Source organism: Cyprinodon tularosa, unplaced genomic scaffold (genome assembly GCF_016077235.1).
Source record: "Cyprinodon tularosa strain WSP-4 unplaced genomic scaffold, ASM1607723v1 ctg1100, whole genome shotgun sequence".
NCBI classification, from domain to species: domain Eukaryota; kingdom Metazoa; phylum Chordata; class Actinopteri; order Cyprinodontiformes; family Cyprinodontidae; genus Cyprinodon; species Cyprinodon tularosa.
In genome coordinates, this window is record NW_024037895.1 from 349,319 (window position 1) to 366,454 (window position 17,136).

At 44.2% G+C, this 17,136-nt stretch overlaps 1 protein-coding gene across 3 annotated transcripts in view; it reads right to left on the reverse strand.

Annotated features, from left to right (window-relative positions):
- The window catches only part of LOC119791278 (netrin receptor UNC5D-like), a 290,205-nt gene extending 280,889 nt beyond the window's left edge, over positions 1-9,316 (reverse strand). The window contains exon 1 of one of the 3 annotated variants that reach the window (XM_038297317.1): positions 8,977-9,316. In XM_038297317.1, coding sequence (XP_038153245.1) covers positions 8,977-9,061 — 85 coding nt within the window. In that variant the 5' untranslated portion in view covers positions 9,062-9,316. The remainder of the gene's footprint in view (positions 1-8,976) is intronic. The other 2 variants (XM_038297308.1, XM_038297301.1) reach the window with 2 other exon arrangements.
- Between the last annotated feature and the right edge of the window lie 7,820 nt (positions 9,317-17,136).

Below are 17,136 nucleotides of genomic sequence, written 5' to 3' on the forward strand. Positions count from 1 at the left end.
ACATTCGTGTACCGATCATGACAGAACACTATAAGCAATATGATAGATATTTACATAATTATAAATTTACGTTTTTTTAATGTTTGCTGTAGAGAATGAGAATGAAGGTGCTGGAGTAGGAAAGGGAGGAGGAGGCGAGACTGACTGGCAAGAGACAGGAGAGAGACAGGAGAGACAGGACCATGAAGGTAAGGAGGGAGCAACAACCAGCGTCCACAAACAAGAAGGGGACATTAGTGACTTAGGGGGAAAGCATGATGGTCCGAAACAAGTGAAGTTGTCCCACTATCCCCAGGACAAATTTGGAGTAAAAAAACGTTCATTTAATTCAAAATGGTTTGAAAGCTTTTCCTGGTTAAAAAAGAAAGCCTTGTCATCAAGGATATGCAGTGTGTTTTCAACTTGCTTGATAACATCATGTTCCCCACACTAACGCAGGTCATCCAGATCTCCCTCACCATCCCAGTCTACAGCTGGAGTTGTGAAAGGTCATTCAGTGTGTTGAGAAGGATCCACACTGGGCTGAGGTGCACAATGGGACAAGACAGGCTCCATCATCTTGCTATTTTATCAGTTGAAAAGGAAGAACTTTCTAAGCTGAGTCACAGTGAAGTGATTGACCACTTTGCAAAAATGATAAATAGGAGGTACACTTTAATGCTCAAAAAATAAAAGGAAAACTTAGCTCAGGATGAGTTAAACTTTCCGCCGAACTAAAACTCTGTAACCTAGGAATTAATGATTACGTCAGAATGTGTATAAGGAAACTTTTTATTTGTCAAAGTTGTTGATGTCTTATTTTTTATAGCTGCAATGTTGAAAATGTTCATGTCTGTTAAAACAAATATGCTCTTACACTCATTAATATCTCAACTGGTAATTTTGGTAGGAATGTATCAGGGTGGGGCAGTGTGCTTGTCTGTATTTGTGTATGGAAGAAGGAGGGGCATATGCGTTAGGGGGCCAGTGCCCCAATAAAGCTTTGTGCCTAGCAACGCCCCTGTCAAGGACCCTCAAGGTACAAACCAGAAACTATCTAAGGACAGTCCTCTAAGAACCCAACTAACTAAACTGTCTTCCTCACAGACTCCGGTGAACCCGTTTTTCCCAGGACCAGAACCTGAACACATTACCTCTGAAATTGTATTCAATAAACTCTGTGAACTTTTCAACTGTTTCCTGCCTCGTGGTGTTCTGCATAATTGGGTCACATTCGTGTACCGATCATGACAGAACACTGCGGCCAAACACAGGACCCAGCAGAGCACCTCCGGAGGAGGCTTGAAGTACTAGAAGCTCAAGTCCATGGTCAAGCCAAAACTCTCCGTGAGTTGAATGCTTTTGTTGAACACCATAACCAGACTTTACAGTCTTTCGCCGGCTATTTTGGAAGCGCTAATGCCGTTCCGGCAGCGCAACCACTTCCGGGTCCAATTCCCCCTCAGAGGTCACCAGAAGTGACGTCATCAGAGTTCCGCCCAAGCCTTCCTGAGAAATTCTCCGGCAATATGAAGGATTGCAGAGGATTTTTATTTCTGTGCAGATTATTGTTTCAGAACTCTCCCAACAGTTTTTCGACGGACTTTAAGAAAGTAACCTTTATTCTCTCTCAACTAACAGGAAGAGCTTTGGAGTGGGCCCAGGCCAGATTTCCCTCAGATGAAAGTCTCAACTGCCGATACTCTGATTTCATTTCTGAGTTCTCCCAGGTTTTTAATCAAGAAACTGATCAAACAATTGACTCTCGTGCTCTTTTCAGTATTAAGCAGGGAAATTCATCTGTGGCTGATTTTTCGATCAACTTCCGGGTTAAGGCAGCAGCTTCCAGATGGAATCAAAGTGCTCTGAAGGGAGCTTATTTCATGGCCTTAAATGAGAATATTAAAGACGAACTGGCAACTCTCGACGAGCCAGCCTCCCTTGAGGATCTAATCAAACTAACAATTAGATTGGACAACAGAATTAGAGCCAGAAACAGCTCCAAGATAAGAAATTCTGGGTCTCATGCCTCTACATCTGCTTCAAATATTATGACTGTTTCTTCTCCTCCCACAGGGCGACCTAAAGCCCAGTCCCTCCCTCTGCCTGTTCAGGCTTCACATTCAGGTGGTATGGAGGTCGAACCTATGCAGGTGGGACACACTCGGCTTACTCCTGAGGAGAGACAAAGACGTTTTTTGAGCAGACTTTGCATCTATTGTGGTGAAAGTGGACATTTCATTGCTTCCTGCCCGGCTAAATTAAAAGGCAGGGCCCGCCAGAGGATCTGAGGAGTCTGGCGGGCCAAACCAACTCTAAGAAATCTCCTCGATTGATGCTTCCTGCCACTTTGTTTTGTGATAATCAGAACCTCTCCTTTTCTGCCTTTATTGACTCAGGCTGTGAACGGAACCTCATAGACTCTAACCTTGTTCAACAGTTGATGATTGAAACGGTTCCCCTTTCTCAACCTCTCCGTGTCTCTGCCATTGATGGGAAAAGTCTCCACCAAGTTACTCATCAAACTCAACCCCTCGAGCTCCTCCTCTCAGGTAACCATCGTGAAACTATCACATTTTTTGTCATTCCTTCCGCATGTTCCCCGTTGGTGCTCGGATTCGAATGGCTGGAGAAACACAATCCACGCATTAATTGGACTGAACGTCACGTGGAAGCATGGTCTTCGTTATGTCATGAAACTTGTCTTCGGTCGGCAGCCCCCGTGGTGGGGCCTCCTAGAGGGGGGGAGAGATGGACTCTCCTGACCTATCTTCAGTTCCCTTTGAGTACCGTGACTTGGCCCCGGTCTTCAGTAAGGTCAGTGCTACGTCCCTTCCACCACATAGACCATATGACTGTGCAATTGAGTTGTTACCTGGAGCACCGTTACCCAGCAGCCGTTTATATAACATCTCCAAACCAGAACGAGAGACTATGGAGAGGTATATTAACGAGTCTTTAGCTGCTGGAATTATTCGCCCGTCCTCTTCTCCTTTGGGTGCTGGTTTCTTTTTTGTTGGCAAGAAGGATGGTTCATTAAGACCATGCATTGACTACAGAGGGTTGAACCAAATCACTATAAAGAATAAGTACCCTCTACCTCTCCTAGCCTCAGCTTTTGAACCTGTTCAGGGGGCAACAGTCTTCACCAAACTGGATCTGAGAAACGCATATCATCTCCTCAGAATCAGAGAAGGAGATGAATGGAAGACTGCTTTCAAGACACCATTAGGTCAGTTCGAGTACCTGGTGATGCCTTTTGGTTTAACAAACGCCCCCGCCTGCTTTCAAGCACTAGTGAATGATGTTCTCAGAGACTTTTTAAATGTGTTTGTCTTTGTCTATATAGACGACATACTCATTTATTCACGGAACTTAACTGATCACAAGAAACATGTCCGCCTGGTGTTACAGAGGCTACTGGAGAACAAGTTATTCGTCAAGGCAGAAAAATGTGAGTTCCACCAACCATCAGTGACCTTTTTGGGGTTTGTGCTCAAGGGCGGGCAGGTTAAGCCTGCTGAGGACAAGATAAAGGCGGTATTGGACTGGCCGATTCCTGAAACTCGAAAACAGCTTCAAAGGTTTTTGGGGTTCGCCAATTTTTACCGTCGTTTCATTAGAAATTATAGCCAGACGGCTCAACCTCTGACCTCTTTAACTTCGGTTAAGAGGAATTTTCAATGGACTCCCGAAGCTCAGTCTGCTTTTGACAAACTGAAATCTTTGTTTTCCAGAGCACCGGTGTTAATTCAGCCTGACCCTTCCAAACAGTTCATCCTGGAGGTCGATGCTTCGGATTCTGGCGTTGGAGCCGTCCTTTCCCAGAGACTCGACTCAGATCAAAAGATTCATCCATGTGCTTTTTTCTCTCGCAGACTCTCATCAGCAGAACAGAACTACGGCGTTGGAGATCGAGAACTATTAGCCATCAAATTGGCGTTGGAGGAGTGGAGACACTGGTTAGAGGGAGCTGAGCACCCGGTTCTAGTCTGGACTGATCACAAGAACCTTGCTAGCATCCAGTCTGCCAAACAGGCCAACCCTCGTCAATCCAGGTGGTCCATTTTCTTCTCCAGATTTAATGTCGTTATCTCCTACAGACCCGGATCAAAGAATGTGAAACCAGACTCCCTCTCGCGCCTATACTCCGTCGATCAACCCGAGACACCAGAGCCAGTCCTCCCGGCCTCTTGTACTGTGGGAGTCGTGAACTGGGAGATATCCGATCTCATTAACTCCGCCCTGGCCACGGAACCCGACCCAGGTAACGGTCCGGCTAACAGAACTTATGTTCCGTCTTCCGTCAGGTCCAGGCTCATTCAATGGATGCACACTGCCAAATTCTCGGCCCACCCTGGAATCAGTAGAACTATCGCTCTCATCACCAGATGCTTCTGGTGGCCCACTCTCCACAGGGACGTAAAGGAATATGTGCTGGCCTGCCCCATTTGTGCTAGAAACAAGGCCTCGCATCAGCCACCTTCTGGTCTGCTACAACCTCTTCCGATCCCTTCACGTCCATGGTCCCACATTGCCATAGATTTCGTCACTGGTCTCCCCGTCTCTCGATGTATGTCCACAATACTCACCATCGTTGACCGTTGTTCCAAGTCCTGTCATTTAGTCCCTCTCAGGAAGCTCCCCTCGGCGTTCCAGACTGCTCAGCTTCTCGTGAAACACGTCTTCAGATTACATGGCATTCCCCAGGAAATCCTATCAGACCGTGGTCCTCAATTTATCTCTCAAGTTTGGAAAGCCTTCTGTTCAGCTCTGGGCTGTAAGTCTGCTTTAACTTCAGGTTATCATCCACAATCCAACGGTCAGACCGAGCGCATGAATCAGCACCTTGAATCCACCCTCCGCTGCCTAACGTCCAAAAACCCCACCGACTGGAGCCAGTATCTTCCTTGGATCGAGTACGCCCATAACTCCCAGAGATCAGCATCCACCGGCCAGTCACCATTTCAGGTCAGTCATGGATACCAACCACCACTTTTCCCCGCAGATGAAAAGGAGATAGCAGTCAAGACCATCAACCAACACATCCGTCGCTGTCAAAGAATTTGGAAGGAAACCATCACCACCCTAAACAAATCATCAGAGACCACCAAACGTTTTGCCGACTCCAAGAGACGTCCCGCTCCCGAGTACGCCATCGGACAGGAGGTATGGCTGTCTACCCGAGACATTCCCTTGAGGGGAATGTCTCGGAAACTGTCTCCCAGATTCATCGGTCCATTTAAGATTTCCCAGGTTATCAGTCCCTCCGCAGTCCGTCTCCAGTTACCTCCGAGTCTACGCATCCACCCCACCTTTCATGTCTCTCAGGTCAAGCCCGTAGTCTCTAGCCCTCTGTGCCCGCCATCCGACTCCCCACCACCCGCCCTGGAAGTCGATGGCCACCCTGCGTTCACCGTCCGTCGCATCGTGGACTCCCGTCGGCGAGGTCGCGGCTGGCAGTACCTCGTCGACTGGGAGGGCTACGGACCTGAGGACCGTCAGTGGGTTCCCGGCTCTTACATCCTCGATCCTTCCCTGATCGAGGAGTACGAGCGTTCCTGCCCATCTACTTCCTCCGGACCGCCAAGGGGCGGTCGTTGAGGGGGGGGTACTGTTGGAAGCTGGAGAAGTACCTCTCTTCTCCAGCAGAGTCCGCCGTGGATCCTCCTGAGCAGAGCCCTGTGCACAGCTGCTGCTCGTTACCATCATCAGGAGGACCCTCTACTTAAGCTGTCTTCAGACCTTGCCTTAACGCCGCAGTGTTGAGCCAGTTGGTTAGAACCTAAACCTAGAACCTCTGAGAACTTAGTTTGCTCTGAATCCTGACAGGATCCTAATCTTGTCTCTGTCTTTCCAGGAAAACCTGATCTACCCTTGCGAAGCTCTGGAAGAGCTTAACCTGCCGAGCCTGCCCTCTGAGCCAAACCTGAAGATTACCTCTGGATTCACATGCAGCTCTGGACCAAGAGCTGGAAACCCAAAGTCAAGGTCTGCTACCTTCCTAGAAGCAAGACGCTGAAGCAGCTAACGGACTCTGCTAACCAGACTCTCTCCAGTTCCAACAACCTTCCTCTCCAAGTGCTATTCAAGGACCATCGGCGTCGCCAGACCCCATTTACTGGGGCACGTGCCCCAGTATAAATGAGCTGTGCCCCACTATAAATCTCATGAATATTTGCAACAGTATTACATTTTTTTAATGCATCAATTTAGATCATTCCAACGGGAGGAGACGTATATTTCTACTCAAATGCGCAGCAAGTGTGTTGGTAACTCCAAATTGAGGATGTAATAGCGCCCCCACGTCAGCGCATGTCACTGCATGAACTGCAGGTAAACTAACACGCTGCTCTCAACTGAGTTGGATGGGACACTGTGCGGCCACGACGCATTTTTAGTTCTGGTAACGTTTCTTACCTGTCAATTTTATTATTTTCCCAGTGAAACCACATGATTTATAGGCTACTAACTGAAAATTACTGCATTGGTTTGTAGATGGATATCAGGAAATTCCTCACACGAAGCAGAGACAGGGAAGCAGTAGGGCTAAAACAAGATGAGAGAGAGGAAGGTAAGGTCCCGTAATGAATTAGTGATTTAAGCTAAGCAGTTACATTAGGGACGTTATAAGCAATATGATAGATATTTACATAATTATAAATTTACGTTTTTTTAATGTTTGCTGTAGAGAATGAGAATGAAGGTGCTGGAGTAGGAAAGGGAGGAGGAGGCGAGACTGACTGGCAAGAGACAGGAGAGAGACAGGAGAGACAGGACCATGAAGGTAAGGAGGGAGCAACAACCAGCGTCCACAAACAAGAAGGGGACATTAGTGACTTAGGGGGAAAGCATGATGGTCCGAAACAAGTGAAGTTGTCCCACTATCCCCAGGACAAATTTGGAGTAAAAAAACGTTCATTTAATTCAAAATGGTTTGAAAGCTTTTCCTGGTTAAAAAAGAAAGCCTTGTCATCAAGGATATGCAGTGTGTTTTCAACTTGCTTGATAACATCATGTTCCCCACACTAACGCAGGTCATCCAGATCTCCCTCACCATCCCAGTCTACAGCTGGAGTTGTGAAAGGTCATTCAGTGTGTTGAGAAGGATCCACACTGGGCTGAGGTGCACAATGGGACAAGACAGGCTCCATCATCTTGCTATTTTATCAGTTGAAAAGGAAGAACTTTCTAAGCTGAGTCACAGTGAAGTGATTGACCACTTTGCAAAAATGATAAATAGGAGGTACACTTTAATGCTCAAAAAATAAAAGGAAAACTTAGCTCAGGATGAGTTAAACTTTCCGCCGAACTAAAACTCTGTAACCTAGGAATTAATGATTACGTCAGAATGTGTATAAGGAAACTTTTTATTTGTCAAAGTTGTTGATGTCTTATTTTTTATAGCTGCAATGTTGAAAATGTTCATGTCTGTTAAAACAAATATGCTCTTACACTCATTAATATCTCAACTGGTAATTTTGGTAGGAATGTATCAGGGTGGGGCAGTGTGCTTGTCTGTATTTGTGTATGGAAGAAGGAGGGGCATATGCGTTAGGGGGCCAGTGCCCCAATAAAGCTTTGTGCCTAGCAACGCCCCTGTCAAGGACCCTCAAGGTACAAACCAGAAACTATCTAAGGACAGTCCTCTAAGAACCCAACTAACTAAACTGTCTTCCTCACAGACTCCGGTGAACCCGTTTTTCCCAGGACCAGAACCTGAACACATTACCTCTGAAATTGTATTCAATAAACTCTGTGAACTTTTCAACTGTTTCCTGCCTCGTGGTGTTCTGCATAATTGGGTCACATTCGTGTACCGATCATGACAAGTAGCCTATATTTTGTGGATGTACAGCTACATTTCTCATGTAAGTTTGCGTAGTTTTAACACAAACATTTATTTTTCATATTGCACCAGGACAGTTAATGAGCAACCTGTACTTGTGTGCTTGTTTGTTCTGTCTAAAATGTTTATTTTGGAATAAAGAGGTTAATATAAAAAATATTTTTTGTCCGATTCATCGATTAATCGAAAAAATAATCGTCCGATTCATCGATTTTTAAAATAATCGTTAGTTGCAGCCCTACATTTATTACATTTGTTCTACACCATGTCAACGACAAATGCAGAATATTTCTGATCTCTAGCTTCAACAGTTCCAGAGCTGTGGGGGTTTGAACTGTTGGTGTCACCAGCGTCTCCAAATGTGCCAAATTGACCCATAGAACACTGAAGCATTTTAATGGCCACAAAACATTTATGAAGCAAATATTTTCCACTTATTTTCAACTATTTTTCTTTGTTTGTTTCCTCCACTTCCTGTTGCATCTCTCCTGAATAAATCTATGGATGCATTTTATTTCTCATCACTTCTAATAAAACTAATGTTCTTTCTAAGGTTACTGAAGCTTTATAAAGCAGAGGAGGATCTGCTGCTTTATGGATCCAGTGAAGGTGTTTTAGGACGGATGTTACTCAGTTCTATGAAACTAAGTCACACTTTGACTTTAAAGACTCTTATGTCTCTTTTTCAAACATCCAGGCTGCGAGTCTAACAACCAACCAGACATGAGACCAAACCAGAGATCTGAGTAAACAGCTGATCTATAAACCATTCTAGGTGATAAAGTCTCTTTCCCAGCAGCAGATTCCTTCACCAGCTGTCTTCTTTTGCTGCAATCATCTCCATTCTGCTCTCAATCCAAACCTGCTTTAATCCTCATTTAGCTTCATCTGCAGAGAGAGGAAAGCAGCCAGCCTGTTGCTCAGGCTGCGCGCCCGCAGCAGCGCAGCGCAGCGGCCATCCCTGAACAGGCTGCGGTTCAACCCCGCTGCCTGGGAGCCGCTGAGCCGGGAGTTCAGGAAGAGCTTCAGCTGCAGCAGCAATCAGAGGGAATGAAAACTGCTGCGCAGCCACAGCGCTCACAAACACTGGCAGGGAGCGCGCAGTAGCCACGCCACGCCACGCGTGGACCTGGAGAGGAGGCTCCTACCTTTGGAGAGGACTGGAGCTGGCCAGGAACAGCCGCACAGGAGGCCCAGGGCGAAGAGGAGGCGTCCCTTTGTCCGCGCATCCATCCCTCCCTCCCCGCTGATGCGCCTCAGAGGGGACGCTTCTCCGGATCCTTGGCGTCTCCCTTCTCCTCCTCCTGCTGCTCCTCCTCCTGCTGTGGAAGCGGAGAGCGAGGCGGTGTGGCGGGCTGGCAGCGGAGGAGGACGCAGGATGGCGGGCTGCACTGCTGATCGAGGAGGAACAACATCTTCACTTCACTTTGGCCGTGCGCGCGAGCGCGGCGGCGGGGGGAGAGTTTCCTCCCCCTTTCAAAGCATCATCAGCACCGGAGCCTGCTGCGCTCCGACCAATGGCAGAGCGGGGGGGTCAGACATGCAGCAGGGAGACATTTCTAAAGTTAGATGATGGAAGCAGGAAGAGCCGCTGATGAATTTATCACAACATCTGGTTTAACAAAGACTCATTAATCCATCATTCAAATGATACTATTGGACAACAATAACGAGTAAAAAAGAGAAGAAAGCATTAGAAGAAAGTTGAAATGGAGAAATAAATCTATAAAAACCACCGTTTGTAGATCTACCAAACACAAACTCACATCTCTAAAAGGAAACAACATTTTGCCTTTATTAATTAAACCTTTATAAGGCAAGTTAGCGTTTTTGATCACCTGCCTTAGAAAATGGAGTCCCCCCCCCTCCCTTCCCTCTGTGAGGTCTAGAAGCACTAGATCTATATCCAGCCATTCAGCATAGATCCTGCTACATGGCTGTACATCTGATTTTGACATTTGACCAATTAGATGAGCCCTAGACTGATAGAATACCTGCTGGGAATTAAGCTGGGGGGGGAAGTTAAGTTAAGAAAAAAAAAAAGCTAATTGAAAAATTTAAAAGTTAATAATTCTAGTTAACAATGATATTTAGGTGTATAACTAAGAAATGTGCCAGTAGCAGCATTAATGCCTTTAAAGTTATGTTGGACCAATTAAAAGTGTTTCTTTCACTCTCAGTGTTTTTCATGAATTTCTTCTAGAAGCACTTCTGTTATTTTTCTTTATATATTCGGGCAAGTTGGCGTTTCTTCTTATTATATTGATATTCATTTTTTTACACACAAAATATCTATATTTTTTGAATGTTTCAAAGGTAAAAAGGTCTCATCCTGGATTCCAGTAACACTATTGGCTGGAAATGGGGATTTATCTGAGTTCCCTTTAAAATACGGAGGGTAAAAAGTGCCAAAATTATATAAATAAATACAGCATTAAATAAATAATTTAATGTGTTAATAATTAATTAAATGTGGAATTAAATAAATAAATGTGTCATTCATTAATTAAAACCACGTTACTAATATAAAGTGCCACAATTAAATAAATAAATAAATACAGCGATAAACAATCAATTAAATGTGTAATTAGTTAAATAAATAAGGTTTTAAATATATAAATGTGTCATTAATTTAATAATTTACGTCTTCATTTTATTTAAAAAATATATATAATTATTTCAGTGTGCATTTAATTATTTCATGGTCCTGTGTCGCAGTGCATCGAAACCATTAAAACCATTAAAAGAATCTGTCAAACTCACCCATCAAAGTTAGGGGGCGGGGTTAACGCCATCGAGTCTCTGTATTCGATTTGCTTCGCCTTAATGTGCAGGCTGACCAATCAGGTGTTAGATAACCGCCCCCTAACTTTGATGGGTGAGTTTGACAGATTCTTTGCACACTAAAATAATTTTATATATATATATATATATATATATATATATATATATATATATATATATATATATATATATATATATATATATATATATATATAACCGCGGCAGACCAAACCAGATGAAAGTGCGCATTCAGCGTCTGCTCTGCCGATAATGCAAGCGTAGAAGAAGAAATGTGCTGTTTACCTGTGCAAAGAAAGAAACAACGAAAGAAAAATGTCTGAGGACTTCAGTGTTGAGGAAGAGCATGAGTTCTTTGCCGAGCTGAATGCGCACTTTCATCTGGTTTGGTCTGCCGCGGATTCCGTAGACTCGTGAACGCGCTTTCAGGAAATCCTATACACTACTGTTTATGCTCTAAAAACATTCTAAATGACTTCGTTTCGAGTAAATTCTGGACGCTACCCACTCAGGACACTTGGAATACATTGGACGAGCAGTATGGAGGAATATTGACACGTTTTTTGTGGACTTTTATGGACCTTTCTGCCTCGGGCGCCATAGACCTCCATTATTTGAATGTCAGCAGACAGCAAGAAGCCTCCCAGATCTCCAGATGCATTTGAGATATCAAAAAAGTACTCCAGAGTGTTGTTCAGCATGGGGGTGAGTAGAAAATGAAGGCTAATCATGTTTTGGGTGTACTATTCCTTTAATGCCACGATCAAAGAAATGTTTTTATGCAGGCCGGGCTCCTCCAGGTGCATTGCTGCCCCCTCAGGACCAGCAATGTGCCTGTGGGGGGCAGCGTTACCTGATGCAGTGTAATGCCCATGTGCTTCCTTTTATGGGCATTATGCTGCCGTGCGTTATGCATTAGGCTGTCGTTGACCTAACTTCTGGGCTCTTTATGAATGCTCTATGTGTACGCCCAACACTGAAATATACATAGAAAGTTCCGCGTAAGCCAGGTTTTTAGGAGATTCTGGGATGTCAGGCATACGCTGGATAAATCAGCAAGATGTGACAGGGGCCTAATTAGAGAGAACTGGCCTCCAACTTCCTACCAAATGTGTTCCCTAAGTCTGCATCTGTTGGTAATAAGTAGATTCTGGACGATTTTAGGTCAAGTTCTGTGAGCTGTTGTTCGTTATTCATCCAGAAAATGCTCAGCTTCACTATGCGTTTCAGTGTGGACATGTACATCTGGTTGAGGTCCTGTAACACAGCAAGGCTATCGCCGGTCTCCAGCTGAAAACACCTGTTCACCGCTTTTATCTCTGACAATACAGGATGGAGAAAATGCAAATACAGACTGTTGGTCTTTTCTTTAAATGTTTTGTGACCCGCGCTGAACAGCAGTGCTCAGAACCAGCTAGTAAGATGTAAGTGAGAGAATCTTCTTGATCAAGGATTCTATCAATGCAGTCTGCTGTAACCAACCAGCGGTAACCCTAACCCATTTGTAGTTCCTCCGTCCACACACTAGATGGTGCCATTGTCTTCTGCTGGTCTGGAGGGCTTCCTGTTCTTCTCACCTCACACCTGCAGCCTATTGGGTCATCACTTCCTGAGGAGTATTTAAGGAGCAGACTGGCTTCACTTCCTTGCCAGAGTGTTTGCCTGTATTGGGTACTCTAGCCCCTCTGAGTTTGAGGTTTAACTTTGAGTCAGAGTTTCTTCTGATCTCTCTCAGCGCTAACCAAGTTTTGTCTTTAAATCTCCGGCAGGATTATTCCAGATCCACTGGATAAGCTGGCCATTCTTGGAAGGGAAACACTCGTCACACTGAGAAAAGGAGACGGATCTCCTCATCTGCACTCTGAGCCCTTCAGGAACCAAGTGTCAGTCTGCTCAGCTGCTCCTCAGGATCTCCATAGTCTGCCTTTCCACCCTCCAACGAACTAATCCTTCTACAGACCAAGCCTCCACAAACGGGATCTAAGAAAACCTCCCAAACAACCACTGTGAGTCCAAGGGAGCTGCTGCATTGCTTTATGAGCTACAATGTCCAATGAGTGACACACACACCTGATTAACTGCAGGTTTGGCTGTTTCTCTTTGAGCAGTGTATACACAGAATGATGTCTTTCGACCATGACGCTCACTTCATCCGTTGCTATACCAACCATATTTGTAATGTCGAGGCCATAGTTTGCAAAAAGTTCTATAACTGCATTAAAAATCCCTGCAGCATCGCTTGATAGTTCTATTAGACCCAGATAAGTGCTCACAAATCACACGCGTTTTATTTTATTTATTTTTTTATCAGTATTTCACACCAATGCAAAGTAACTTGTTCTTGGTGATGTCGGTTGTTTTGTCCAAGTAAAGTGAATATAGTGAGTCGCTGATGTCCTCTAAAATTTCTTCTTGAAAGTACGCAGCCAACACAGACTTGTTCAAAGCCGATTGCATGTGGTAAGCTACGTCTGTCGCAATACAGAGTTCACGGTGTTTCTGGTCGTCACAAATCCCGCTGCTAGCATTACTCACTGATGTCACCATCAAATCCTTGATGGTGATTCTGTGCTGCTTTTTGTTGGCGTGGTGGCTTCAGGTCTTTCAAGTGGGTCCCTATGTTTGTTTTGCAAGATTTGCAGTGAGCCTTGCTTTCATCATTTTTAGATGGGGCTATCCATGATTTAAGATCATTGTTGCTTTCTCACTCTTTTCTGTAACTCTTCGTACATTTTCCCCACTTCTGCATCTTCCCGCCAGGTTTATCACACCAGAAGCACCTGTTGCTAAAATTAGCATAATCTGTGGCGCCACTTGATCTCTGTTATAAACACCCTGGCAGATGATATCAGCCAATCAGTGATGGAGAAAGACCAGAGAGGCTTTGCTATGAACCAGTAATGATGACTGATTGGTGGACGTGTTTTAATAGGTTAAATCAACAACCGCCGATCTGACTCTAAACCAGCCCAAATTATCTCCTTACCCCCAAAATCAAAATGAAAACAGTCGAGTTGGGTAGTAAACCACCCAATCTGGCAACACTGCCAGTCAGGTCCCACAGGGAAGAACCTGACCACCAGGTGCTCGGCAACGAACCCCAACCCCAGGCATGGCTCCAGGGTGGGGTCCATGATCTGTACCAGATGTTGTCAAGTGCCTCGATTTCCTGGTCTTAATAAGGACTTTTTGAACTGCTCTTTGTCTGACCCGTTGTTCTGTCAGACCAGCATACCCATAGTTTAAAGGGGAACGCAGTTTTTTTTCTATTGGTCCCTTGATTTTCCGTTATTCCATCATGTTCTAATCACCCATATGAGTTTAGTGTCATTTGGAGCCGTTCTGAAGATATTCCGTTAGGTTATATCCAGTAACGTCTTCCTATGGGCAACGACTTGAAGGCACAAACTAAACTGTTCATCATTTATTCTTTATGGTACGCCAGCATTCAGAACATGGAGGCCAATCACTGTCCCCCAGACATCCGCCGTTATAATTAATTACTCATTTTTGGTGTCTTTTGAAGCGTATGACAATCTGACCTTAAACAGTTTTTTGTACATGACTAAAGGCATACACACCCATTGAGGTAATTCATAGTGTATTTTGCGTACAAAATAAAAGGGATGAACACAAATCTGACGTCCAACGTATCAACACAGCCTCTGGGATCAAGCAGGGACTTGAAATGTTTAAATTAAGATGTTTACTATAAAGAAACCTGAAATGTTAGAACTGTAAATACAGTCATATGTTCATATTACTGTTTTTTGACTGTTTTCAAGGCTGCACTTTAAAAAAAGGAAACTGTCTAGAGAGCTGTTCTTATTTTTATTTAATAAGAGCTGTTCTTATTTATTTTTGCTTATACTTGTGTATACAAAATGACAAAAATAAATCAGTCTAAATGGAAAAAAATGGAAAAAAGACAAAATGTTTAAAAGTGATTTCCTCCCTGTTGTAACATAAATTAGCTGCTTTGTTTCACATCTTGTGAAAGAACCAATTCTCCTGCCTCACCCTGACCTCATACTTCTGTATCTACGCCACGTTAAGGAAAAGGTTAAATAAGGATTGCCTGAAAAACTACAAATGTTTCTCAAAACCACAGCATCATAAAGCAAATATATATAAAATATAAGATCGGTGAACTTTTCCTGGAAAGGCCAACCTTAAAGTGACAACTAACCCAAGAGGTCAGAAAACAAACAATAAACCATTTCTAAAAACTGTTGGCCGAACTTTCCTTAGTAAAGCTCAGCATCCATGACTCAGCATCCATGACTCAGCATAACTGGGAAGACATGGAGAGAAAAGGAAGAGTTTTATGAGAGAAACTACTGCTGAGAAAAGACACATTCAGGCAAGTCTCAGTGATGATAGAAAACTTCTAGATGTTCTCCCAGACTATTTGGAAATACACTGAGCACACACTTCTAGGAAGGAATTCACTTCAGCATCTGGTCTAGAATTAATACAGCATTAAAAAAGGAGTAAATATTGGGGTGGTGGTATGATGTATTGGGCTTTTTCTGTGGCCTCAGGAAGACTTGCTGTAATTCATTCTGCCGTTAGAACTCCAGTCTACAAAGAATAAAAAGAGAAATTCCTCCACAGGTTTATGAAAGACTCGTTTCAGTTACTGCAGTGGTTTGAGTGCAGGGTTAGCGCTGCTACCATTAGCCCAACACAGCATTAGCACATCAATAAAGACTAATACAGACGCAGTTGTTCCTTCTTTCCAAACCCAAATACTGATCTGATTATTGAGGATCTGGCAACAGTAACCGAGCAACCAGCACTGCCAAATGAGGATGCTATCTATGCTAACGGCAGCAAAGGAAGTAGGGAAACCAGTGGGTGACCAGCAGTAAGTCAGACCTGTTCCCAGTGCATGAAGGCCTCCTCCAGTGCTGCCCTTTGTCCCCGGTTCTGTTCATTACATTTATGGACAGAATTTCTAGGTGCAGCCAGGAACTGGAGGGACTCTCCTCTTCAGGTCGGTGGAGAGTCCTTGTCTCAAGTGGAGGAGTTCAAGTGTCTCTGGGTCTTGTTCACGAGTGAGGGACGGATGGAGCGTGAGATTGACAGCTTGAACGGTGCATCGCCTGCAGTGATGCGGTCGCTGTAACGGACTGTCGCTGCAAAGAGGGAGCTGAGTCAGGGGGCAAAGCTCTGGGATATGGGTAATGACCCAAAGGACAAGATCTCGAAGTAGTTTCCTTTGCAGGGCGGCTGGACGCACCCAGATCGGGTGAGGAGCTCAGTTACCTGGGAGGAGCTTGGAGTAGAGTCATTGCTCCTCCATGTCGAAAGGAGCCAGCTGAGGAGGCTCGGGTATCTGTTCAGGATGCCTCCTGGTCGCCTCCCTCTGGAGGTGTTCCAGGCATCTCCCATTGGGAGGAGGAAGCAATGGATGGATGGAAATTGTTAATGTTATAGAACGTATATTTTTTAATCTTCAAATGATTTTTTGATGAAGAACAGATTTGAACCTGATGAGTAAAACTTTCAATCAGAAAGTTTTCAATCAGCCCCATTAGCAGGTAACTAAAGTTAGCAGGTTGCGTTGCTCATTAGGAGTTGATCAGCGTAGCGTTCTTCACATCTGCATGCAGGAATCATCTGTTCCAGAACCTCTGGCTCTTAGCTACAGTAATCTTCCAGCAGATCAAGCCTTCAGGCAGTTCAGCTATCAAACTCTCTGTCACCTGCTTTTTGTCAACATGTCTGCTTGAAGGAATTAAGATTTTATTCCCACAGGATGTTCGTCGTTAGAGCAACTCAATACTTCCTGACAGCAAAGTGATGAGTAGTGTGGCTCCTGTGCTGAGAGTACCCACGCCGCTTTGCTCACGATGAGAAAAATATATAAATAAAGATGTCCAATAAATGTGATTTTGCATCAGAGATGTGCGACAGAGACTCCCGGTAGGAGAAAATGTGTTTGATGAGAACCGAGCTCTATGTCTGCTATGATAAATGGCGTCTCTTTATAGCCACTCTGTTAAAAAGGCAGACTGTGGTAATAAGAATACAGGAAGTAGTGTCATTCATCCTGCGCTATGGAAGAACACACTAACAGCAATACATGCAGATAGAAACCTTCCATAAAGGGACCTCTATAAAAGATAATAGAGCTTTCTTCTCCAGACATGTTGCTGTTTGGTGCAAGGAAAGGTTCTAGTAGCAATGCTGTGGTTTTGTTATTCAGTTTGACGAGATGTCATATAATACTCAATTTAACAGGTGGATATTTAAACCTGATGTTAACCACTGATATAAAAACATAAACATACTTCATATTGGCTAAAATATAAATAAGTCTCATCATCAGCAATTATTCTGCTCAGTATTCCTACTAGAAGAGACTTAAACAGCGGCTGGGATGAGAATAAGCTCACGCTCGTCTAAAACCGCGGTTCTCCACCAGGAAAAGGTGGCTTGTCCCTTTAAGGTTCGAGAAAAGTTCCCGCCTTAAAGGAAGGAGTTCAGATATCCTGCTC